At 36.6% G+C, this 26796-nt stretch overlaps 1 protein-coding gene across 1 annotated transcript in view; it reads left to right on the top strand.

Annotated features, from left to right (window-relative positions):
* The window catches only part of Itga8 (integrin subunit alpha 8), a 169632-nt gene that overhangs the window by 40792 nt on the left and 102044 nt on the right, over positions 1-26796 (top strand). Inside the window, exons 7-13 of the mRNA XM_026408128.2 lie at positions 2364-2489; positions 3415-3459; positions 8860-8903; positions 10467-10523; positions 13643-13695; positions 23655-23860; positions 26390-26581. Coding sequence (XP_026263913.2) covers positions 2364-2489; positions 3415-3459; positions 8860-8903; positions 10467-10523; positions 13643-13695; positions 23655-23860; positions 26390-26581 — 723 coding nt within the window. The remainder of the gene's footprint in view (positions 1-2363; positions 2490-3414; positions 3460-8859; positions 8904-10466; positions 10524-13642; positions 13696-23654; positions 23861-26389; positions 26582-26796) is intronic.

Genomic DNA, 26796 nt, shown 5'->3' with positions numbered 1-26796 from the left:
TAAAGTCAACTAGCTATAGATTTCATGTAAACATGTTTGCTCCTTAAGAATAGAGATATGCAGATTGAAAAGGAGAAAAAATTTGCCAGACATGGTAGTACGCACCTGAAATCAGGAAGCTAAGGCAGGAGGATGGCAAGTTTAAGGCCTGCCTCAGCAACTTAGTGAGGCCCTTAGCAACTTAATGAGACAGTGTCTCAAAATTAAAAAAAAAAAATTTAAAAGGGCTGGAGATGTGGTTCTGTGGTTGAATGCCCCTGAGTTCAAATGCTACCAAAAAGAAAGAAAGAAAGAAAGAAAGAAAGAAAGAAAGAAAGAAAGAAAGAAAGAAAGAAAGAAAGAAAGAAAGAAAGAAAGAAATCATGTTAAGAATATGCTACTGACTTCTGCAACTAAAATCAGTTGGGTACCACTCACTGAGTTAGAGAACAATGGAAAAAACAGGTTTAGAATGAGTTGGAAAGAGAAGGTGTTCAGTTTGCTTTTGGTTATGTTGAGTATAGAAATGTTGGACTGTCCGAGAGTTTTTCACTTAAGTATTTAGGTATCAAGGTTTAAGTTCTAGGAAGATATCTTGGGGTGAAAGATAAACTTATGTCACTTGCATATTGGTGATAACTGAAGCCATGGATAAGAATGAGATATCTAACAAGAGAATACAGAGAATTTAGATGAAATTTTGGCCGTAAAGTTCAGGATAATTAGAGTAGAATGTGAGACAGATGAATAGCTGAGGAATGATTGTTTTAAATGGAAGAGACTGGATAATATTTAAAAGCCAATGGGAAAGGTCCAGGAAGATGAATTTATGATAAAAATTTATATAAAATTACTCTTAAGCTTAATTCATACACATTAATCATGAATATCAAATAATTGACATCTTGGTCTTTAAAGATTCTTTTGCAAACTGAAAAACATGTTTTGCAAGAGATGGACATAAAATAAAATTTACGTTTATTTTTAAAGATTGTCTTCTAATTCACTTGGTTAATTTTGCATAATACATTTCTTTGTTTAAATTGGGGAAATGTTTGATACAAATGATTTGCTGTAAATTAGCTCTGGCAAGGACATATAGAAGCATTTGTCTGAGACATAGAATTTAAAATTTTATACAGGTTTAAGATTATGTTTATAGACACAGCTGAAGGAAAAAAAGCAAAGGCAGTATGCATGTGGGAGGGAAAGAAGGTTTATAGAGCTTTAATTAAAAGAAAATTGGCAAATTCTATAGATATTGTTCAAAAATTCATATGTAAACACCATTGTCTAATATCAGAACAGTCATTTCTGTCCCAGTGACTTGGAAATATTTATGACGTGATTTTTGGGGTTTTTTGACGGTTTTATTCTTTCTCCCCCCCACTTTTTTTTTGGGGGGGTGACTTCAAACAGAAAGATTGTGGGAATTTTATGTGTGAGTTTCTCAAGACTAATTTGGCTTCAAAATTGATGTTAAATATTAGTCTTTTGAAAGCATTCCTCCAGTTTCCTTCCAAGGAGCTCATGATTACACTTCTGCCCTAGATGTCCATAAAAGATGTGGAATGCAAAGCAACTATAGAGAAAAATTACTATCTTTTAGACAATCATGTACTCCAGTACAATCATATTTCAAGACTTTCAAGTGTGACTTTATTTGGGAGAAATTAGCAAAACTTCTTATCCTATCAATGTTGGTGGCCATGGATTCCTTTATTGCTAAAATTCTGGATCTCACTGAACCTAGCTCCTTCCTACTGTCATAATTTTATGCTCAATAGATTTTATTCTCAATATATTTTAGCATAAAAAGTAAATGACTCATTGATCATATAATTTCTTCCTTTAACTTAACTGATATGTTTACAATCTAATGAGTAGTACTTATACTCAATCTAAATCTAAATTATTTATTTAGATTTACTGTACATCTATACTTTGCAAGACTACAAAGTTTTATTAAAATGCCAAAGGAGACCTTAGTTGTCATGTCAGATATCCTTCTAGCAAAATCATGTGACCTTAGAGAATGCATTCAAGGGCTCTGAGCCTCATCTTCCCCTTTTCTAAGAAACTATATTGGCTAGATGATTTCAAAGTTTGCTTCTAGAATGAATATTCTAGAATAAGAAATTTAATTATATAAATTGAAGGCAAAGGGAGTAGGTGTGCTGGAAGCAACCTGAAATGTTCATCTTTGGTCTTCTGTGCAGCTATAATCAACTCTACCTTTCAGTTCTAGTGGCAGGCAGGAAAATTTATCATCAAGAATGCAAGTAATCCCATGGTAGCTTTCAAGGATCGTGTGTGGTTCTGGGTCTGCTGAGGGCCTGCCTCTTGCATTCATTCAGTTAACTTATTCGTTTGTCTAAAAACAGGTCAAGTGATCACCGCCAGCATTGCAGACATTATCGCAAATTACTCATTCAAGGATATTCTGAGGAAACTGGCTGGAGAAAAGCAGACCGAAGTAGCTCCAGCTTCCTACGATGATAGTTACCTTGGTGAGATCCACTGCTCAAGACATTTTTTTCTTGAAAGAAAAGCAGATTTAAATGTAGATGCAAATTTGATTTCATACTTATTTGATGTCATTTGTCATCTTCTATAAGTTTCCTTTCCTTACTAGAATAGATGCTTAGCTTTTCTCTTTAAATACAACTACCATTTTTTTTTACTAATGTTGTATACTTGCATAACTTGAGAAGCTATTTTGTTTGTTTTTGAGCAGCTCTTCTGTAGGATCCATAACAATCTTTTGCATATAAAATACTTGGCTGATAGTAGACACCATGTATTAGCAGGGCTGCTACCAATGTTACCGGGGCAACATGGTTGCTGAGCCAGTGTCCAGATCAGCAACAAGAGACTTTCCAGCTGCTCGAATATTCTCAAACTTTAGCATACGCAAACCGCACAAAATCATTTCATCACTACTCTTTCCCACCTTTGGTATTCTAGTGGTATTTTGTTTGCTTGATAAATTTGAAAAAAATTTTAAATGGTACTTATGTTTTCTAAGAACAGCTAGCACCTCCTTTCGGAGCTAAGTGAAATTTGTGAAAAATAATTACTAAAGGAATTAGTAAGCATGCCTTGTTAATGATCAAAAGTAGCAAAGCTCTTAAAATGTAACAGCTGCCATTTCCATATACAGATTGATGATGAAGTGTTCATGTTTTGAAAATTGACCTGATTGGGAATCTGATTTTTTTTTTTTGCCAGTTTCTACATAATGTTGGTAGTAACAACTATTGTGTATCTAGGATTTACTATGAAAGTATTCATAGTAGTGAGATTGCTTTTCCTCTTTATTGAACCACGAGCTTTTATTTCATAATGTTGATAAAGATTTCTAAATAAAGGAGTACTATACTAGATATATCTCATTTAATCTGATTACAGTTTGTTTCTTTTCTTTTAAAACAGGATACTCAGTTGCTGCTGGGGAATTCACTGGAGACTCTCAGCAAGGTGAGAGACATCATTGAACTTAAGTCATCTTAAAAGCATAGAGAATAGGTAAAATGACATTAAAAGTCCTTTTGTAAATATGTTTTCTTGTTATACACAATATATATAAATGGAATTCCAAATACATATGATAATATTTTGCAAAAAATGTGTACATATTTGGTGCAGCATTTTCCGTCACAACAAATTTCATAGGAATTGATATAAACCTTAAGAAATAAAAATTAGGGCAGTCATCCTATGTTGCGAATGAAAAACGTACAGATGGTTAAATAATTAGACAATAGCCATGCCATTGGCAACAGACCCAATTTCTCTTAAAAGAGAAATTAAGATCCCTCTTTTTAATTTAACTTCTAAGATCTCATATTGTGGATGTCTGAAACTACACTCCCCACCTGACTCCTATGCCTCATGCCAACATTACTTCTCTCTTTTCCTTTGAACATGTGCAGTCCCAAAATAACAGCACAATCTAATGCCTGTTCTCGTGTGTGACATGCAATCACCTGCCTTCTATCCTTTCCTTTCCTTTCCTTTGGCTGTTGTGTCTGTTTTCAGTCCTCTAAGTCTGTATCCATCGCCATCTTCCAGTGGCCAAGTGCTTTTATTTATTTATCTTTTTAGGTCAATTTTAAAAGTCATCTTCTCCAGAAATCCTTACTTAGCCTCCTTCTGTAAACCCTTATGTCATCTTCCTTTTCTCTCTCCTATGGGATTGGCCATTCATTAGTCAAATGTGTGTGTGTGTGTGTGTGTGTGTGTGTGTGTGTGTGTAAAGTGTGGAGCATGCAGAGGTGAACAAATGGTCCTTAATCTCAGAGTCTGATAGATACTAATGAACCCAGAATACCGAATTAGAAATTGTGCTAAGTACCATGATAAAAGCCAATTTTTATATTCTAAAGTGTGTAAAAAAATATGTAGTTTTCAGGGAATTCGTTTTAACTGGCTGGACTTTGATACGAATAATGAAATAAGGTTGGTTTAGAGAAAAGGGACTGGCCCAGATCATGTAGGGTCTTGTAGGTCATGGAAAAGATTCTAGAACTTATGCAAAAAACAGGGGAGAAGCCACACAAGGTTTAAGCAGAGTAATAAGTATAATCCAATTATACTTGTGATTTGAAAAACAAAACAAAAAGAAAGGGAAGAAGGTTAACCACAAAAGCTGTTTCATGTGTCTCCTTAAAGGCAAAATCCATGCACTTTTTTTTTTTTTTTTTTTTACTGGGGATTGAACCCAGGGGCACTTTACCACTGAGCTACATTCCAGTCCTTTTATTTTTTATTTTGAGACAGGGTCTTACTAAGTTGCTAGTTGTTGAGGCTGGCCTCAAACTCACAATCCTCCTGCCTCAGCCTCCCAAGTCACTGGAATTGCAGGCATGCACCACTTTGCCCAACATGATTTCCTTTTTTTCTTTCTCCATGGCATTTGAGCACTTGTTTAAAAAGCTCTCTAAAATAATACTCTGACCCAAGGAAATTAGTGATGCTGCACATCAACACTTTCCCAGGAAAGATGGTAGAAAATAAATAATGATTTTTCCATTGGATCTCAGGAATATCTAGAAAATGTATCCAAATTTTGAGGATATCTGAAATAAAAACTTCTCTGAAACCATACCACAGTCAGTTCACTAGGTTGTTATGAATCCAAGGCTGTCCATGTTCACTCTTTACTTAATTAGACACCAGGGACTTAGAATGTCATGAAAAAGGATTTGATGTCCTCTACATGAAGGATTCTTAATATGGAATCTCTGGACTGTTGGGTGGTCCACAGATAGGCTTTACTAGTTTTGAGCTCTTAGAAATTTGATTTATATATATATATATATATATATATATATATATAATTTATATAAATATATATGTAAATATATATTTCTAAAAATCTCAAGGTTTCTATGTATTTGAATTTTTCTGTTGAGAGGATGCATAAGTTTCTTTCCATTTCAAATGTATTCATGACTCAAAAAAGATAAAGAGCCTGTGATCTCATTTTGGAATTAGATGTGGTGAGCTAAGACCCAAGAAAATGATCTGAACGTGACCCTTATCAGGAAAGTAATTGAATATGGAGAAGGAACATTGACTTGACAATTCTTGACTTCTACTCAATAACTATGGCCTCCACAGTGACTGAATCTTTCTAAGCCTCGATTTCCCTATATATCAAAATGGGATATTAATCCCTCCTCTTTAGAGGTTAAGTGAGGTAAATATGATAAATCATATGGTATATTGCTTGTTCAAGAGAAGAACATTCAATGAAAAGTCTCTTTTCTGCTTCTCACTAGACAAAAATTTTCAGGTCAAAGACCTAAATTTTTTCTGAACATATTTGCTGATATTAAGAAACTTCTGAAGGTTTCACCATGAGTTACTGGAATAGATCTAAGAAAAGTCTCCTATTTTCTCTTCCAAGCAAAAATCTGTGTCGTTGATTGACAGTTCTAATTTGCCTTTGGCCCTAAGTAATTAAATTTCCTAATCATTTATGAATGATCATAAACATCTTTAATCAACATTTCATTTAATAGCCCCTTAATGGTGTGGTCTTGGGAGGTTGCCGTTTCCAAAGTTACTGGGTATAATGATTGATTTGGGGGGGAACAAGATTCTAAATGTCTGTGAGATACGAGAAGTAATGGTTGCCCTGCATCTCAAATGACACAATCCCCCTGAATCTGTCTTAGTTGACAGGTCTGACCCTGAAGTCAATTCCATTATATTAGATTGTAGTTGGTTCTCAGTGTCAGGAGGATTTAATTTATACCCTCCAAAAAGATGACTAAAAAGTGGACAGTATCCTACTAGTGCTAGAAGCTTCCTTGGCCAGAACCTTATCTTGTTCTCCTGTTGCTATAGGTGGACTACTCACATGCTCTCTCAAGCTAACCCCTCTGCTTTGGTCCCTTTTGCTCTTGTCCTCAGAGATGCAATTCTTGCTTTTCTATCTTTCATAGAACCATTTCCCTTTCTCCTGTGTCATTCTTACTACCATTCAATCGTATTCTTATTTCTCCCATTAAAAACAACAACAACAAAAAAAACATCTACTTGTCCCACTTCCACCTGCGGCTATAACTAACGCCTGTATTTCTCTGCTTTGAAAGGATTGTCACTTTTCTCTTTCGGTATTCTCTGTGTGACAGTTCCTCCGTTCCCTTGTTTTAAGCCTCAGCCTGCTGATCTGTGCTGCTTCTGATCTTGTCAGGCAAACCAGGGGTCTCCATGTGTCTCATCTTCCCTGAACCTCAGGAGCACTGGACAGCTTGGATTCCTCCCTCCTCATCTCTCTACCTGGCTTCCCTCTAGGTCCCTGGCAGCTCTTTCAGTTCCCTCACCTCACTGAGCGACCCAGGACTAAATCCATGGACAGTTTCTACAAAATCTGAGTTCTCTCTTGGCGATCTTGTAGTTTTTATTTCTCCAGCTTAGACTGATTTCCAGGTGCATGGATCCAGCTTCCTACTCCACAGCTGTAATAGAGTAGCCATCCCAAATTTGATGTGGTGGTACGGAAGGCCTGCCCTTCCCACAGAAAGAGGTGCTGCCCTCCATTTTCACCCTCCCAGCTGCAACCTAATGGCAGTGCTGTCCTCTAAGTTGCTCAAGTCAAATACCTTGGAAATCAGCCAAGTGCTCTTTCTCTCTCCAGATCCAATCCACAATCAAATCCTGCTAACTAAACCTTCAAAATAGAACCAGAAATCAGACCACTTCTTTCATGTCTTTCTTCCTGCATATTTTCTACTCTGATCCAAGTTTATTATCTCACACTTGTATTACTGCAAGAGCATTCTGCCTGGTCTCCCTGCTTCACCCTTGCCCTCCTACAGTCTGTCCTAAATCCAGAAATCAAACTTCAATTTCCAAAACATAAGTTAGATCATGTACCTTCTTTTCTCCCAATGAGTTCCCAACTATAACCCAAGTCTTTACAATGACCTAAAAGGCTCTGGTCATTGGCCCAAATCTGGTCTCATCTCCTGCTCCATTACCCCTCACTGGTTCTATTCAAGTCACTATGGCCTCCTTGCTATTCTTTGAATAAATCCAAACACACTCCTACCTGTGGGCCTTTGCACTTGATGTTCCTTCTAACTAGGACATACTTCTGCCAGATATCTACAATACTTACTTCTTCCTTTTCTACACACGAGTCTCCCCTGACTACACTAATAAATTGCAATCCTTTCCCCATCCTAACTCCAACACCCCATCTACCAGTTCATCCCTTTGCTTTTCTCTACTTCATTTATTTTATTCTGCTATGCCATTTAATTGATTCTAATTTTTAGGTGACTACCTTCTCCAACTAGAATATAAGCTCCAAGAGACCAAGGCATTCTGTCTGTTTTATTCCTACTATTTCCCTACAATCACATGTACATCTTTGTCAACTGGATGAATGAATTTACTTATGAAATATCTAACGTCTGACCTAAGTGAATCTTCCCTTGTGATTAATACTAATACTATACACGCTCAACTCTGCTGAAGCACAGAACAGCAGATATACTTAATGCTACAATGATTATGTGCTGTACCTTTAGGAGCAGTTTTGGAGGATGGGTAGCAATTTGGATAGAATAGGAATCTATTCCATTGCCTCTTTAAATTATACTAAATTTTAAACCCTAATATAAAAGATGCTTTAGATTTATATAAACAAGAGCTAGAAATAATAATCATTATTATTATTATTATAATCTAACTCCCATAGATTGTAGGTAATTGTGGAAAACTAAGTTCAGTCACTCATCTCAGGTATAGGAGGACCCATGACTGCAACCACTGTTTTCTGAACCTATAGCCAGGCCACTGTGCACTGGACTATACTGCCCGCCTCCTCAGACTTGTCTGCTGTACCATCAGTGCTTCCTCCCTGGGATATACTTAGCTGCCATGTTGCCCAAACACTGCTGCCAAGAGGCAGTAAAATTAAATTAGCATCTAACTTATGATATGTGTTTTTTTCCCTTAGGTAATCAAACTTTGCATTTAGTTTTAGCATGTTAGTATCATGGGAACTGTACTACTATACCAGAAAAAGAAAAAAAAAAAGTTCCCATAGTGATTACTGGCAAATCAGAATAAAAGTTTCAACCTAGAAATCACTTGCAGATTTGAAAAGTCAGGCTGATATTCTAGAAACAGAAGTGCATGCAGAATGGTTTGAAAACTCGACAATCTCAAAGAAAAACTTGCTCTTATGTTTTCTGTTGTCTGTAAAGAAACAAAGGTTAATGAAAATGTAATGCAAAATTCTGACTTTGAACTTTTAACCCTCTACCCCATTTTGAAAATACTTTCATTACCAGTTACTTACTATACAGCTTTAAGTATACATGGAATTTCCCTTCTAAATTTCTATTTTATCTCCAGAATTAGTTGCTGGAGTTCCAAGAGGAGCACAGAATTTTGGATATGTGAGTACTTGACAATGCCTTCTAAGATATTTCTTGTTTATGAAGAGAAATGTTTTCCCGCAATGTATATTTAAGGCTTCAAAATTTTTCTTCAGTAATGAGTGCCTCCTATTGATTCATGCTGTTTGCTTACTAAAATAGGAAGGAAAACAAATGAGGATAACTTTGATCAGATCCACATGCAGGAGAAGCTTTATGATTTGTGGGACATAGTATAAAATGAAAATGTGGGGCAATTTTTTTTGCAAAGAACCATAATTATCAAAGATTTTTAAATTGTTAAAAATTTCAGAACAGCAACAACAAAGCGTTAAACTAAGGTTGGATCTGGTGGAGCCCAGGGCCTTGTGTGACTACATAGGCCACACACCCAGGAAGCTGACCCTGTCTGTGTGCACAATTGAGGAATGTTGTAAAGGCTTGCATTGCTACAATCAGCACTTTAATGTGTCTCATACGGTAGAAATAATAAATCAACAGTGATTTCACTAGGACATTATTTTGCTAAGATTGCTACATAGAATTGCCATAAACCACAGAGTGACTTTTATCAACATGAATATGTTCTCTCACAGTTCTGAAGGCCTAAAGTCTAATTAAGGTGTGGGCAGGGTTCTGGTCCCTCCAACAGAGCTAAAGGAGGATTCTCCTTGACCCTTCCAACTCTCAATGACTCTGGTTTTCCTGGCCTTGTGGCAACATCATTGGATTTAGGGCCTACCTAAGATAATCTCATCTTGAGATCCTTAACTAACTTCATCTTCTCAATAAGGTCACATTCTGATGTTCCAGGTAGACAGGAATATGGGATGGATACTAGGCAAGTCCATCACAACTAGTCATCATGAAATTAGGAAAAGAATATATTGAAGTTTTATAAAAATAAAAACATATATTACAAAGTCTATTTTTTAAAAATCTAGAAGGTATAATGTTTGTTGATTTGGTTTTGGGTAGACAGAATTAAAAGAACTATTTTTGCTATATTGATAGTACTTTAAAATCTATTCTTTTGGTTAAGAACCAAAGTTCTGAATTCTTAGAATAGCATAAAAACAGAAATATATTTAGACAAAAGCCTGATTAGTAAGTTATCTGACCATCAGTTTACTTGTTCTCAGTGGTTTTGAATTGAACTATTATTTCCCCACCTCCAATAAGTAAGCATGAATTTTTTTTTGTCTGAAAATATTCTAGAGTTAACTACAAACAAAAGTTTATTTGGATTTTTCCTTTAGGTCATTCTCCAGGACTTTCAGTTTTGTTTTGCATATCACTAATTCTTATTACTTATTAAAGCTTATTAGTGGGGCTGAGATTGTGGCTCAGCGGTAGAGCGCTCGCCTAGCATGCGCGGGGCCCTGGGTTCAATCCTCAGCACCACATAAAAATAAATGAATGGAATAAAGGTATTGTATCCAGCTACAACTAAAAAAATAAATTTTTTTAAAAAAGCTTATTATTCTTCACAAAAAATTAAATGATTTAAGTTGCAATTTTTTAAAAAATAATTTCTTTAGCTTTATGGCAAATGATGTGTCTATCTAATTTCTCTGATTTTAGGTGTCAATCATTAATTCTACAGATATGACCTTCATTCAGAATTTCACTGGTGAACAGGTAAAGATATTTTAATATGAAATCATAGTATCACTCAATGCCAATATACTTTAATACTTACATCATTTATTCATTCACTCAAAAAATATTTAATGAGCATCTGATATGTGTGAGAAACTGATTTGGGATACAACTGTGGAGCAGAAAGATGAACCCAGCTCTCCTGCAGCTCTGTGTGGAGTACAGCAGGATGGAAGAGTTAATTTGCAATCAAATAAAATGTTCATGATAATTTCAGATAGTGATCGATGATATAAAGAAAATAAATAGCTATATAATTATGGGGTGGTAAAGGATCTCTTAGGGTGGTCAGGGGATCCTCTGGGGGGCAACATCTAATGCATAGCTAATAGCAGCTAATTCTAAGACATTCAAACATCTTACATGTCTGAGAATCACAGAAAAGTCTCTAGAATGTTTATACAAGGGAAACAGAAGTAGAAGTCAAAGATAAAGAGGGGCAGGGACTTAACCCATGAGATTTCTCAGTAACCCCCTAGTTTCAACTTATTTTTTAGTAAATTCACATTTAAATTAAGTGCATGCTTTGAAGCTGACATGAACAGCCTGTATTAAGCTCCTGTCTTTCAAGGTGACATAAAGATAAAGCCCTTTAGAATATCTCTTCCTTGAGGTGGCAAAGAGAGAATTCCATGTTCCACTTAAGATGATCTCTTAGCCACTTTATGCTGCAATTGAAAATGAGTTGACTGAGGCTATGCTAGAATGGGCCGGGGTCTTAATGAAGTGAGTAAGTAATTACTAGTAATAGGTGGCAGCACAGGTAGAGCTGGCACTGCATGTTGGGAATTAGTTGCAAATGATGAAGAGCCTCTGGGATGCCAGGTAGCTACAGGTCCTCAATAACATCAAGGAGAAAAGCTCCCACAGACAGTGTGAGGGTGTGTATGTGTGCATGTGTGTTCTTGTGTGTGTGTTGGAGCAAATGAGTTAAACACCTCTCTAAGAACCTAGTAATTCAGGACAACAGATTGCAATATTAAGAAAAGCAAGTAGGATTTCCTCTGTTTTCCGAAGATATTGTCAGGGCTCTAAGAAAGGAAGAATCCTAGAAGAGCAAGCTAGAACATGTCCTGGGATGTAGGACTCTCAGATTCTCCATGCTAGCCACTGAGCAAGGCTTGCACAGTGAGGCAGATTACCCTCCTTAAAAGAAAAACCCCCTTACCTGCTGTGGTCTTAGTATATTGCCAGTGCTGTTTAGTGTACCTGGTGGTGAGCTCTCAGTACCTCCTTCCCTTTCAGAAGACAGTGGCAACTCTGAGGTCTCATCCTATTGGTCACTGCTGATGGGCCTGGACTTCTGCTGCTCTTGTTTCCTGTAACTGGAACTCTCTCCTGAGCCTCAGTATAAATGGGATCTTGAGAGCCCTTTCCTCCCAGAGACGACCATTGCTCCTTTCCCACTGTCATTTCCTGAGGTTCTACTGTGAGTGGGTCAATTCCTGAACACAGGATGCTAACACCCTCTTGACCAAATATGGTCGAGACCACAGTTTATCTCCCACCCTGCATGTTCCTGGGTATTGTGACTGGTGAAATTTGCCACATTTCTTCAAGCACCGAATTGGGTACTGATGTCTGAGAGGCATGTCAAGAAAATTGATTAAATGAGCTGAAAATGCTTTTGACATCTTGTTGCCAAAATGTGGGGGGTCAGTCCACCTGTTACTCTGCAGTTTTCCACAAAGCAGTTCACATCTCTCATGATACTCTTTTGGAAGTTATGGAGGAATGAGGGTGGGATGGCAGTGAAGTTGGATGGTTCTGTAAAGTTTGAACAACTACAACTAAGGGGATTTGACCAATGTGTGCTGATTGCATGTATGGTGATATCACACAGAATCCCATTAATACATGTTAATAAAGAAAAGAAACCCAAAGAGAAAATGCAGAAAGTCTACTTTAGCTAGATCTCTTTTTTCATGTTTATCATTAGAAGCATTTTAATATTGCTAAATTTAGTCCTTCTATAACTTCTCATCTTCAATACCACCTAGTTTGATCATCTTAAACCTCAGAACTTAATGCATACATGATGAAATTTCTCTGAGCAAAGGCCGCACACATCACACAAGGTTTAAGATTTGCACTGTTTATGTTTAGAATAAAGAAAAGAAAATGAGAACTGAGATCATGTGACACTTGGTAACTTTCATGTTCTTTCCCTCAGCAAAGAGATTTTGGTACCTGGTGCCTGCTTTGGTCCAAACATTGCTTAAGTAGAAGAGAGAACTAAACTGATCATTCTCTGCCTTCCATGGACATACTCTCTAGAAGTTGATTAGCTTAGCAGATGGCAGGAGGCTAAATCAATTGAAACTTCAGATGGCAGACCATGGAAACAACATTGACAAGCTGGAATGATCAGCCATATCTGAAAAGACTATATAACTCCTGAAAACCTAGATCGAACAACAAAATATCAGAGGCAAAACATGGGGAGATTATGGTACCCTACTTACACTTGTAGAAAAGATTCAGGAGCTTTCATTGAATATGAGCTTAACATAAAATTGATACTGAGATGTAGGTTTCCCCCAAATTAAAACTGCCCTTATGCTTTAATAATGTACAGGGGCCAAAGTAAAGATTGGCAATCCCACTTAACTCTTCTGTTACTATACTCATAAGAATCATCCTTTTTTTTGTTGTTTATACATGTGGCAACTCTAAGAAAGAGGTGCTACATGGTGATCCATCTGAAAACATTTGAACATGAGACTTCATGTGGAGGCGGAATTGGATTTGTTCTGTGGGATTCAAGATTACAGAACTAGGTGGGATTAAAGACTAGAAGTTATGAAAGGTTGCATGAAGCACAGAACATTCTAATTGTTGTCTTCACAGATTGAATGGGCTGATTGTTAAGCCTAACCAGAGGAGGATGTCCAAGCAGATGTCAGGGTTATTATGGGGAATATTATTCATCGGGTCAGAGTGAGACTAAATGACTCCGGCAGTCAGTCCACATCCAAGGATTTAAGTGCAAAAATGTATCAAGATAAGATGTATCATTCAGGAGTAATTAAGAGGTGACTATAAAAATGACTTTTTTGAACACAAAATATGTCACTTTTGATTTTTTTTATTTGCAGATGGCATCTTATTTTGGTTATAGTGTTGTCGTATCGGATGTTAACAATGATGGGTAAGTTTATAAGAACCCCCCCTCAGTCTCTATATACCATGGTCATTCATAAAGATGGGATATTTTTCCTTCCTAAAGTATATCCTTTTGTACTTCCTCAAAAACATAGAGGCTCCTTTGTTTGAACTGTTTTTTCTGATTCAGGACAAGAGGATGTATCTAATAAAGAATTCTGTCATCCTATTTTATGTCTTTACTGAGATTTTCCACATCTGCCACTTCTAAAAGAGGACTATTTTATTTGGTTTTATTTTTAATTTTATGAAGTGAATAATCCTTGGCCACTCAAAATCCACATCCATTGAGGAATTTGTTCATCTGTCTCTTCACTCCTAAGAATTTTCCCCCTAGAATGTGATGCAGTCATAATACATTTGCACAAAAATGAATTTTTTCCTGCTGACATTGCTTTAGCCAACTATTAGCAATATCCATGGGGAAGATGAAATAATAATAATGTCATTTTTCTGATTAGGATAGTAATTACAGTCAAGCTTTGACCAAACAGCACTATTGCACTGTGGTTGTAGTAACATCATTACTTCAAAACTATTAAACACCCCTTTATTCACTATAAATTCATAAATCATTAAATAAGAAGATCTTTAAGATGAGATGTACTGAGTATCCACCCAATAAATACTATTGCTTGTTGTGCCACACATTGTTCTCCATGCCCAGAATACTGCACAAAGGTGAATAAATTAGACTGGCTCTCTGTTTTCAGAGAGCTCACAGTTTGGCAGAAAGGAAATATCTGAAAACTCCTATCACATTCCATGATCTGGAACAAGTTCTTTAAATAGTTTCTTTGACATTTTCCTGTAACCTTTGTACAGCTAGAAATGTATTTTCTATATTTTGTTGTGGGATATGATTAGAGATAAGTTCAGTAACTTGTATACCTTTTGGAAAATATCCCATTATTATCCTTTCATTGAACATTTATTTCTGGAGAATCTTTTATGCCCTGGTTCTGGGTGCAGAATGTAACAACTTCATGTAATTATGCTAGAGTTGGAAAAGTGGGAGCCACATGGGAAAAAATCATTCAAATACAGAGAATAATAGATGGTGATAAGAACTCTGTAGAAAAAGCCCAAAACACAAGGACTGAAAGCACCCAAGATATACTTCAGTAGGTGGGTGGATAAATAAGCTGTGATACATCCAGACAATGAGATTTTATTCAGCTCTAGAAAGAAATGAGCTATCAAGTCAGAAAATGACATGGAAGAACCCTAAATGCATATTCCTAAGTGAAATAAGTCAATGTATAGAGGCTACATGCTGTATCATTCTAATTGTATGACATTCTGGAAAAAGAGAAAACCTATGGAAACAATAAAAGATCAGTGTTTGCAAGGGGTTTGGGGGGAGGCAGGAAGGGATGCATAGGTGGGGCACAGGATTTTAAGGGTACTGAAACTATCATAAAAGATACTGTCATGTCATTATGCACTTGTTAAATCCCATAGTACGCACTACAGCAAGAGTGAACTCCATGTGAACTATGGACTGTGGTTGATAATGGTGCACGAGGGTCAGGTCATTGATGGTAACAAAGACACCACTCTGGTGGGGGATGAGGGTGGGAAAGGCTATTACAGGAGAGTGAGTAATGTGAGAACTCTGTACTTTCTGCTTAGTTTTATTCGACTCTATAAGATAAAGTTTATGAATTAAATTTTAAAAGAAAACAGAAAGGAGTACTAGGGGACATTTTTTGTCTTTTATCTTTTTTATTTTGATTCTTTCGTGGTGCTGGGGATGCTAGGCAAGTTCTCTACCACTAAGCCACATCCCCAGCCCCATGGATGCAGTTATTTTTCTTATGCAATCATTTTTTTAAAAAAATTGATTCTTTGTAGTTGTATATAACATTAGAATTCATCTTGATAAAACCACAAAAGTGTGGAATGTAATTTGCTTTAATTGAGTCCCCAGCACTTCCTCCTTCCTCTCCCTCCTTTCTCCCACACCTCTTCTCGACTGATCTCTCTGCAATTTATTTATAGGTATTTTTACAATTAGTGTCCTGTGGATATATTTGGTGTTGAGATTCACTGTGGTATGTTCATGAATGTTCTTATGGAATTTGGTCAGATTCATTCCACTGTTCTTCCCTTATCCTGTCTCTCCCTCCTCCTCGTCAACCACCTGCTCTATTTTACTGATCCTTCCTCTAGTTTGATGCAATTCCCTCTCTCTTTTTTCCCCTCTTGTCTGTCTTTCTATCTGTCCCCTTTGCTTATTTTGGATTAACTTCCACATATCAGAGAAACCCTTCACCTTTGACTTCTGGGGACTAGGTTGTTTTACTTAACATGATGTTTTCCATTGCCATCCATTCATTGGCAAATGCCATAATTTTATTCTTTTTTATAGCTAAGTAATCTTCCGTTGTGTATATGCACCACATTTCCTTTATCCATTCTGTTGAAGAGACACCTAGGTTGGTTCCACATCTTGGCTATGGTGAATTGTGCTGCTACAAACATTGACGTGGCTACAGTTTTAAATGAAGTACATGGAAAAAACCTCAGTGATGATTACAGTGGAGACAGGACCTAAAGGAGACTTAAAAAGGAAGCCATTGATGATGTAAAGGGAGGAGTGTTCCCAGACAAATAGTAAAACAAACAAATTTCTGGAGGTGGGAGCTCCTGGCATATCTGAGGATCAGCAAAGAGGCTCAGAGAGGTAGCAAGGGGGGAGTCTGATCATAAAGGTGCAGAGGCCACTGCATTCACGACAGATTTACATAGTGCCACCCAGACTCTTCTATGAACTAGGATGAGTCTGTCTCCAACAGGGACAGTGCAACCTGTGATCCATGGAGGATTCCAAGGCAGGGAGTGGCCTGAATTTGCTTTAATTGAGTCCCCAGACTCTGCTTTTCACAGGTGGGTTCTGTCCACCTGGTCAAGTGCCATGTGCCAAGGTACATGGGACAAGATCTTGGACCCAAGCTGCAGGCTTGGAGGGAAACAGAAATGGTTACACTCTGGATATATTTTGAAAGTCTAGTTCAGTACCAGTTTTCTCCTGGAAGCAGTTTTAACTTAAAATCAAATCCCCTTAATCTCTATTTGTCTTGAGTGTGAAGAAAAAGAAAGACTCGAAGCACCAGTCAAGAATTCCAACCTGGACAGACTGTAACTGTCATGGAAGGCTGTCAATAACTTAGGAAGACAATTGTTGAGAAGAACTTGAAGTCCAAACACAGCCTGTTCTTTGGGTTTATTGAAACCACTCTACGGTGAATACAAAACATCAGCGGTGGCCTTTCAGATGTGTCTAGATATGCTTCTCTCAACAGAAGGTCCCATGACTACAGGGGCTTTTCCCTGTGAATGCTCTGTGGCATTTTATAGGGCACAGATTCATTCCATGTGTGCTTTTCCGAGGCCGCTCCTGTTTTGAATCCCTGCAAATTTTCCCAGGTTTCACAATATGCCCTGGAGGGCCCTCTTTCTTTCCTGGAAACATCCTCAATTTAGACTATAGCCAAGTTTTGTGACAATGTTTATAGTAAATATTTTTGCCATGCTAAGGACAAAAACTCATGAGAAAAGGACTTTGTTGGCTTCCTGCTGATCGAAACAACATGATAATAACAACACAGGAATTTTCAAGTGATAAATTTGTTCTTTCTTGATGTCCCTATAAAAACTGCTGTGCACATGACTTCTCTTTTTTATTAGGTAGCATATTCCAAATTCTTCAGAATGCATGAAAAAATAGGTCCATTAACTTAATGCTGCCATTCTCAAAAAGGTGAGGTAACCAAAGGTGCTAATAACTTAATGTTGCCATTCTCAAAGGTAAAGTGACCAAAGGGGGTAATAACTTGCTGTTTGTAATTACTCAGATATATCATATTTAAATTCAAGGTCCTATTAGAAATAAATTTATTTTGGAAGCAATTGCAATTGGTCAAAGAAAGATCCCAGATAAAAATATGTAGCTAAAATGAAGTCTGAGATGACAATAATGGTATCGATAGTATATACAGACTTAAGAAAATAACTGGGCCAGGTCATTGTTCAGAGTTCAGAGAAAGGACTCCTTCAAACACACACAGTTTATGGGATGGACCAGACTTTCCATTCTCCAATTGAGAAAATCAAGTATAATTGTACACGAGGCTACCTAGTGAACATCTTCCGGCAGCATTATTCCTTATCAACTATGCAACAAAAACAAGGTGCCTACAAATGCTCCAACATCTCAATATCAGGAAAAAGAAAGTGTCATTAAGTGACAAGTAAATGGGTGGAGATTTTCCCCAATATTTTTTACTACAAAAAAAAAAAAAAAAAAAAAAAAACCTTCCAGTATTCTGAGTAGACTAAAAAAATTTAGACCAAACAATTGTGTGCCTGCTGGCTGGGAGATGATACTGTCAAGCTTGTGATGGTTTTGAAAGTACAGTGTAAACAAACTGGCAAAATAACTTCAGTTTAGTTATCTAACGACAGCCAGAACTACAACTCTTTCAATGTAAACTTTGCTAGAAATTTCTAGACAAACTCCTTAACAACAAGTAGGGATGGTATTTTTTATCCTGTACCCAAGGAAGCAATCTGTATTATTTTGGTTTGGTTTGGTTTTTTCCTTGAGGCTTTTTAATCTTACAGTATTTATACGATTTCAGATATTCACAGAATTACAATTTAATTCATTGGACATTTATTTCCATATGCATATTGTTTCCAGCCTCTGTGAAGCCAAAAGCAGATACATTTACATAGATTCGTAGTAGTTAGTTAACTGAGAGCAGTTTAGAGAAATCTGTTTGAAAGCAAGACACTTTGGGTGGCTATGGCTTTATGTTCGATTTAGTACAAGTATGATCATTTGTACAGGACATGTCATTATGATCGAATTAGGTAAAACATCTAGAAAGTTAAAACATAAAAAGGCAGTAAGTTAAACTAATTTCTACAATGTAATTTTGCATAATTCTTATATTTGTTCTTGCCTGTCATAAATCAATTAGATTGATTAGATATCAACTCTATTGTACAGTTTACTGATCTGCATTCTTTTAATGAATAACTACATTCTGAACTTAGTCATGAACTTAGCATACAAAAAGTACTACTGGAAAAAAAAAGAAAGAGAAAAAGCAAAGTTTATATATTAACTCAAACCATTAACACCAATTGACTGCTGAAAACTTGAATTCAGATTCTTCTTATTGAATATTCTCATTGGTGGGTCTGCTCATACTTTATCATAATATTTGTGCTTTGCTTTTGATTAAAGTGTTGGTAATGTTCTGTATCAAATGACATGTGAAAGATGAGTCGAGTCTCACATGGTATGAGATTATCAGAGTGAACTTAGACATAAAAGTGAGACAAAAATAAAAACTGTATGAAGGCCACACTGAGTTTGACATTTCGGATAAAATGAAGTTTAAGTACACATCCTACTTTTATGAAATGCCTTTACCAAATGACTTAAATCTTGTCCAAACAACCAACATGACCCAGAGGAAATGGTACTTATCAGAACCACATCATTAATATTATTTTTGCATTACTGTTTCTTTTAGATTAAAATATATTTTAAAAATCTCCTCTCTCTCTCTATTTCTGTGTGTGTGTGTGTGTGTGTGTGTGTGTATGCGTATGTATATATCCTTTTAGAATGGTACCCAGCCTACTATACTCAACTACTTATCAGAAGTTCAACAAAAGTTATCTTTACTAATAAATATTTTAAAACTTTACACTTGAATTGGATATATTTAACAAGAGGATGTGGCAATTTTTGAAATAGCTTAATGGCAAAATAGTCTACTGCGGTGGTTTTCCAACCATTTTTTGCCTGTGGTTTATAATACATTTGATATTACAAACCAGTACACATACCTGCGCGCACACACACACAATGGAAATAAAAGTTTCACAAGACAATATTATCTTTATTATGCATGGCATTTACTCTGTCTTCTATTATTGTATGCAATTTCATTTTTTAAATGCTGGCAGAGACCCATTATGCTGATTTCATAACCCACTAATGAGTTGCAAATCAAGGTTTTAAAATGCCAGCCTAAACAATAATATGTACCATGATTAAGTGGTATTGCTAATACAATACTAAGTCCAAAACACTCTGAGGCACACTGTACCAATTAAATCCAAGACAGTTATTGTGATCAACTCTATGAGAGCATAATCACAAATTAAGAACAAATGCCTCTTTGTCTTTTTGGAGGCTAAGAACATTTTAAGACAGTTAAGTATCTGGGGAAACATATTTCTAAGAAAATAAATCAGTGCTTTCATATTACTTCTAAAATCCAAGGATTCCATGGATGTGCCAGGCCTTCACAATGATAGGTCTAATAATTTCCAGTTCTAGAATCTGATGTTCACAGTGAAGAAGGTATTGAGCCAATTGTATCAGACCTGTGTCATATTTTAACTCCCGGAGACTAATTGTATGGTTTGTTCCTTCTATACTGAATTAAAACATGGCCTTGCTAAATCTCTGCAATAGGGAACCAGCGACATTGGATCTTACTCTGAGGAAGGAGGCATCCACATCCACACCTAGGTGTGTAATAAATGCCTCTTCATGTGGACAGTGACAATGACAGAAACAGGCAACTGAGGCTCCCCCTAAGGAAAGGCCAGGCACTGGAGGAGCACAGATCCCTGCTCTCCTCTCATCTAGCAGGACAACAAGCAATGTGAGCAAACTAAAGTTCTGGGTTTACAAGTTTACAGGAAAAACTGAGTAAGAAGGACAGAGAGCTTCCCTATAGTCCCTCTTCTCCCGCTTCAGTTCCCCATTATTAACATCTTGCATGGATGTGGTCCATTCGTTACCATTGATAAATTTACATTGACATATCAACAAAGGAGCATAAAGCAAAAGTTACATAAAGATTCACTCTGTGTTATATGGGTGTTGCCAAATGCATACCAATGCACAGCCACCACTACAGTACAGACAGAATTGTTCACTGTCCTCAAAATCTTGTGCTCTTCTTGTCATCTCCATCCACTCCCCCATCCCTGGCAACCATGGCTCTTACTGGCCCATAGTTTTCCCTTTCCCTGAATGTTAGCTCTTTGGAATCATAGAGTATGTAGCCTTTTCACATTGGCCTCTTTCACTTAGTAATATATATTTTCGGTTCCTCTTTATCTTTTCATGGTTTGATAGCCCATTTTTTTTAATTAACCCTATTCCATTGTATGATGTACCAGTTTGTTTATTCATTCACCTACTGAAGAATATCATGGTTGCTTCCGGGTTTTGGCAATTTTGATATAAGCATATGTGTGCAGGTTTCTATGTGTACATACTTTTTCTTAAAGATTTTTTTAATATTTATTTTTTAGTTATACGTAGACACAATATCTTTATTTTATTTTTATGTGATGCTGAGGATTGAATCAGGTGCCTCACACATGGTAGGCGAGCGCTCTACCTCTGAGCCACAAACCCAGCCCAAGCCACAACCCCAGCCCGTGTGTGGACATACTTTTTAAACTCATTTGGGCAACTATCAGGGAACACAAATGTGAGATCACATGGTAAGGCTATATTTAGCTCTGTAAGAAACCACTAGACTCCCTTCCAAAGGAGCATCTCACTTTGCATTCCCACCCACCAGCAATGAATGAGAGTTCTTATTGCTCCACATCCTTGCCAACATTTGGTGGTGTCAGCAGTTTGGACTCTAGCCATCCAAGGAGATTTGTAGTGGTATCTTATTGTTTTAATTTGCAATTCCTGATGATATATGATACTGAGCATATTTTCATATACTTGTTTGCCATCTGTATCTTCTTTGATGAGGTATCTATTCAGATCCTTTGTCCAATTTTTCTTTGTTTTTTTTTCTTGTTCTTATTGTATATTATAGATATATACTATAAATTATAAAAATAGCAAATAGTATAATGTAGTGTTGTGTATCATAATACGATAGCTAATGTGTTTTGGGGATATATTATTCTTAGCTCACATTATTGAGTTCCAAGAATTCTTTGTATATTTTACTTTTCCAATCATATGAGTTGGAATCCTCCTAGCATGGAGCCATGACACGCCCCCCCCCCAGGGTGCTTTGACCTCATTTAGGACAACACTACCCTGTGGAAAGCTCACCTCCAGGCCCGCCTATCAGAATCTTACCTAGGGCACATGCCATCTCCTCCTGGGAGCCTTCCTTAATTCCCTCCAAGTACACAGCCTCTGCCCTGTCTGTGATTCCAACATTAACTTCGATCCCTTATACTACTTTTCCTAGCCTGCCTTGTTTACTTGTATAACTATATGGGTAACAATTTAACCTCAGTTGTAAATTAATCAGGGACCTAATTAGTTCATCTACTAGTCATCATTGTATTCTTTCAATAACTTATCATAGGATCTTCAGAGTATCTAGCAGGAACTAGCAGGAACACAGGATGCCTGTGACTTAGAATCAGAAGCAGACAGGAGACCAACACCATAGGCGAGGTGAAAATTCAGAGAGAAGGGACATAGCAGTGTTGGTGTCTTTCAGACGACTCAGATCTGCAAGCAGGTTCTGGCTATCAGTAACCGCCCTCAGTTCATCCTTGACCTTAACTATTAATGAGTTTTAAAATATACAGCATATATATGATTTACATTCTATGCTAATATGAATATGCATTTATATTAATATATAGCAATAAGTTATACTTTTAGTAATATGCTATATATGGCATTAATGTACTTGCTGTGTTAATGATATGATACTAGTAGTAATATATTAATGATACCAAATTAAATTATAATAATATTTTAGCAATTATGTTACTTGTCAAACTCCAGCATTACCTAACCTACATATACTTAAACATTAAATGCAGGTTTGTATTTATTTGTGTTAAGCGACCTTTTACGTCATTGCATTTTCCAGGATAGGGCTGCCTTCAGGCAAACTTTAGTCATTAGTAGAGGTCAAATTGTGTATTATATTTGGTGTGACATTTAAAAATTTTTTAATTTGTTCTTTTTAGATACATGTGGCAGTAGAGTGTATTTTGACATATTATACATACACGAGGTATAACTTATTCTAATTAGGATCTCATTCTTGTGGTTGCCTGTTTTCATATATAAATACACCACCAGTGAAACACAAGATCATATACACAGAATGGTGTGGCTTTTTAATTTTTTTTAAAGAATTTCATTTTTAATTTTTTTTATTTGTAAAATAAAAATTAACTAACTAGGAAGGCTCATGGCAAAAAAAAATTAAAGTTTTCTGTTCTATACTTCTCTGTGAAAGAAACACCTTTAAGCACTGCTGTTTTTTATTCTCCTGATGGTTATGTCTTCATCTCGAAATCATCTGTTAGGTGCGGTTTCTTGAATTTTTAAAACCTTTAAAGTCATCAATTTGTTTCCTGCTATAATTGACATGTAAAAAGAATAACTATAAATTTTCATCTGAGACGGAAAGTTCTTCTGGTTTTCTAGCCAGCACTATTCACTTCTCTGGACTCTTTTATTTATTTAGAAGTAGCAAAAGGAAAAGGAAAGATACATTTATTTTAGACCTTATTTACTGCACAAAATATGCATAATTTGGTCTATAGCTGTATAAATTGTAGACAAACTCTAATCTCCTTCTAGAAAAATAACTCCTTAGGTGTTTTTGATATGTTTTCCTCATGTAACTACAGCTTATGGAAAATCTGTGGTTTTCTTAAAGTAGTCATTTTCCACGTAGTGAAAAGGTTCCAGGTGATAATTTAACAATTCTTATTTTCTAACAGCATTCTATTTCAAAGATATAACAAAGCAGTGAAAGAAATACAATGGGTGTAAATTGACCCTCGGAAAAGGAAAAATATCAACGAAAATGTACAAATTTAGCCTATTGTGAGTATACCAAAAAGCAATCTTCTGCCTTCCAGGTTGCTGACTGCTCTCTTTGTTCCCTACAGGATGGATGACATATTGATTGGGGCACCCCTCTTTATGGAACGTGAATTTGAGAGTAACCCTAGAGAAGTAGGGCAAGTCTACCTGTATTTGCAAGTGAGTGCCCTCCTCTTCCAAGACCCACAGGTCCTCACAGGCACTGAGATTTTTGGAAGATTTGGAAGTGCTATTGCACACTTAGGGGACCTGAACCAGGATGGATACAATGGTAATTCAAATGAATGCATGGAAGTTATTTATGTCATAATTTCATGTTACTGCTGCATGAAGGAAACAATGGGCATTTTAAAGTATACATGTGGTGTAGGCGGTATAGTTATTATTGTTGGTTTTTAATAAATTATTAAAATCTCAAGACAACTTTAAATTTTTATGTTTTGACTAATGTAGATGTTACATGGAAATTTTCTCATGTTCAATTTAGGAAGTCCCACAATAACTTTCATTAGTGACTTGAGAATCTTCTATATGTAAAAGAGTCAAGACAAATAGATACATATTGATATATTAGCAAGTATATTGTCTTCTGACTAACCTATATGGATTACATATAGTTTTTGCTGAAATAGTGATTGGTCCAGAAACTCCATAATTTTAAAGGCATTTTCAATGTTTGCAGTAAAGTAGTGCTAAATTCCTAAGTATAGGGTTGGAGTTCTTTAGGTTGGAAAGTCAACCTAAAGAGAAGTACCCTCTTCTCAGAAAAATATGCAAGTTCACACAAAATTTTATAGACATTTTCAATTAAGAACCAAGGTAGAATGAATTTCTAGATCAAAGCTGAGAATATAACAGAAACTTGCTATACAAAATAATCTTGGAAGTATTCACATCAGGTCAGAATTCATTTGTACTTTTGACAAGTGTTATTGAACTCATGCTTTCTTTGAAAATACAATTTTAGTAGAGTACAGTGGTGCACACCTCTGACTCCACTACTTGGGAGGCTGAGGCAGGAGGATCACAAGTTCAAAGCCAGTGTCAACAACTTAGTGAGACCCTATCCTCAAAAAAGAAAAAATTAAATTAAAAGGGCTGGTAGTATAGGTCAATGATAGAGCACCCCTGGATTCAATCCCCAGTACCATAAATGAAAAGAGTATTTCTGGGCCATGTGTGTTTAGTAATTTTTTAAAAATATATATTTTTAGTTGTAGATGAACATAATACATTTATTTATTTATTTTTTGTGGTGCCGATAAATTGAACCTAGTAGCTTCCAAATGCTCTACCACTGAGCTACAATCCCAGCCCTAGTAATTTTTAAAGTACCAGAAAACATACTAAAAGCTTATGATTGCACGAATTGACAAAAGAAAAGTTCCCTTTTAAGTGACTTACTGCTGCTCACAGTACGTTATTTCCTATTAAGTGAAATAATAATGTACAATCATCTATGAGTGGTTGTATTCATATTTTTTTCTCTTAAACCCTTTATGATACTTTTAGGAGCTAAAAGAAGCATTTTTAACCCCATCAAAAGGGTCTTAGCCTCTGAGCCTTGGTATCAGGAGTCCTGACTAGGTAAAATAATGCCACTCTTCCTGAGCTTAACGGAGGGGACAGAAATCAAGTCACTGACTCAGAGGAAGAGAAGGAAGAGTGCCTTCACCCTACCCCACTACCATGTCCCTTCTAAGAGATCTGAATTCTGAGATCATTTATCTTGACCTGCTGAATAAAAGCAGACTTACAATCCTCATGAATGTAATTGAAACCGAGTCCTAGTTCATTCCGTATCCTCTTTGACCTAGGAACAAAGAGAAATGAAGGAACGTTACAAACAAGGGACACCACCATGGTCCACTGCCATGGCCTCTTATGTTACTATGTTTGGGGTATTCTTTTTCAAGTACAACTATGTATTTATACTTATGGCTCAGGAAAAACCTGCAAAACAATGAGGCAGGTAAACTATACGTGAGTGGGAGTCAGGTACTCTCTAGGTTTCCCAATGTCCTCGACTATTAAATGGGTCTTGCCTAGCTCATAGGACTGGGTAACCATTTAACAGTTTCATCTTTAAACACAAGGGGCTGGCTTTCTCTCTCTCTCTCTCTCTCTCTCTCTCTCTCTCTCTCTTTCTTTCTTTTCTTTACTTTTCTTTACTTTTCAAAAGAAACAACTCTTAAGTACTCACAAAGGTGCTTCATCTGGTCCACCTGCCCTGTGATCTGTGATCTGACCTGGTTTCCCCCTTCCCTACCATGCTCCCCCATAGCTCATCCTTGGGCAGGTGACTTCACTTGGAGTGCTCTTCCCTCTAAGGTTCATGTGGTTGGTTACTCCTTGTCCCTAGGCTTCAGTTTCTCTGCCAGACACGGCAATGCCATCTCTGGTCACCTAATCTAAAACAACACTCCCACCACTTCCAATTATATCAACATTAAGATTCTCTACACAGCATTCATCACTTTTGATATTTTTTGATTATGTCTCCATTCAAATTGTCTGTTACCTGCACCAGAGCATACATTTTTTTTTTCTGAACACAGGCAGAGACTGAGTGTCCCACTCACTGTTGTACCCACTGCACCCAACATGTAATAAATAAATACTTGTCAGTAAATACTTGTCAGATGGATAAAAGGCAACAGATAATTTTTCTGTTGCTGCAATACTACTGAATCCTCCTGAAAAATGTAATAAACCCTTTGGATTTCAAAATATTGCTCTTTTTTTAAAAAAAAAACATTCTTCTTTATTTCAAAGTATGTTTCTATGTCTCTATTTGTAGACATCGCCATTGGTGTGCCCTTTGCAGGCAAGGATCAAAGAGGCCAAGTGCTCATTTACAATGGGAATGAGAATGGCTTGAACACCAGAGCGTCCCAGATTCTGCAAGGAGCGTGGGCCTCCCAGACCATCCCTTCCGGATTTGGCTTTTCTTTAAGAGGAGATTCAGACATAGACAAGAATGATTACCCAGGTAAGGTTTTCTTCCTTTTCCCATGTGAGAGTCTGCTTCCTGGCAAGAGTCCATTCTCTGGAGAGTGGATCATGTGTAAGCAGTTCTCTCATAAAGACGAAGGTCGAGCTTAAACACTTTCATAAGAATTTGAAGGAAAAATAAAACAAACTTTCCCTTTCCAGGCAAGAGACAACATTATAGAGGCAAGATAGTTTAAAAAGCTGCAGTCAACG

This window comes from Urocitellus parryii, chromosome 9 (assembly GCF_045843805.1).
Source record: "Urocitellus parryii isolate mUroPar1 chromosome 9, mUroPar1.hap1, whole genome shotgun sequence".
In the NCBI taxonomy this organism is placed as follows: domain Eukaryota; kingdom Metazoa; phylum Chordata; class Mammalia; order Rodentia; family Sciuridae; genus Urocitellus; species Urocitellus parryii.
This window is presented reverse-complemented; position numbering and strand designations above follow the sequence as displayed.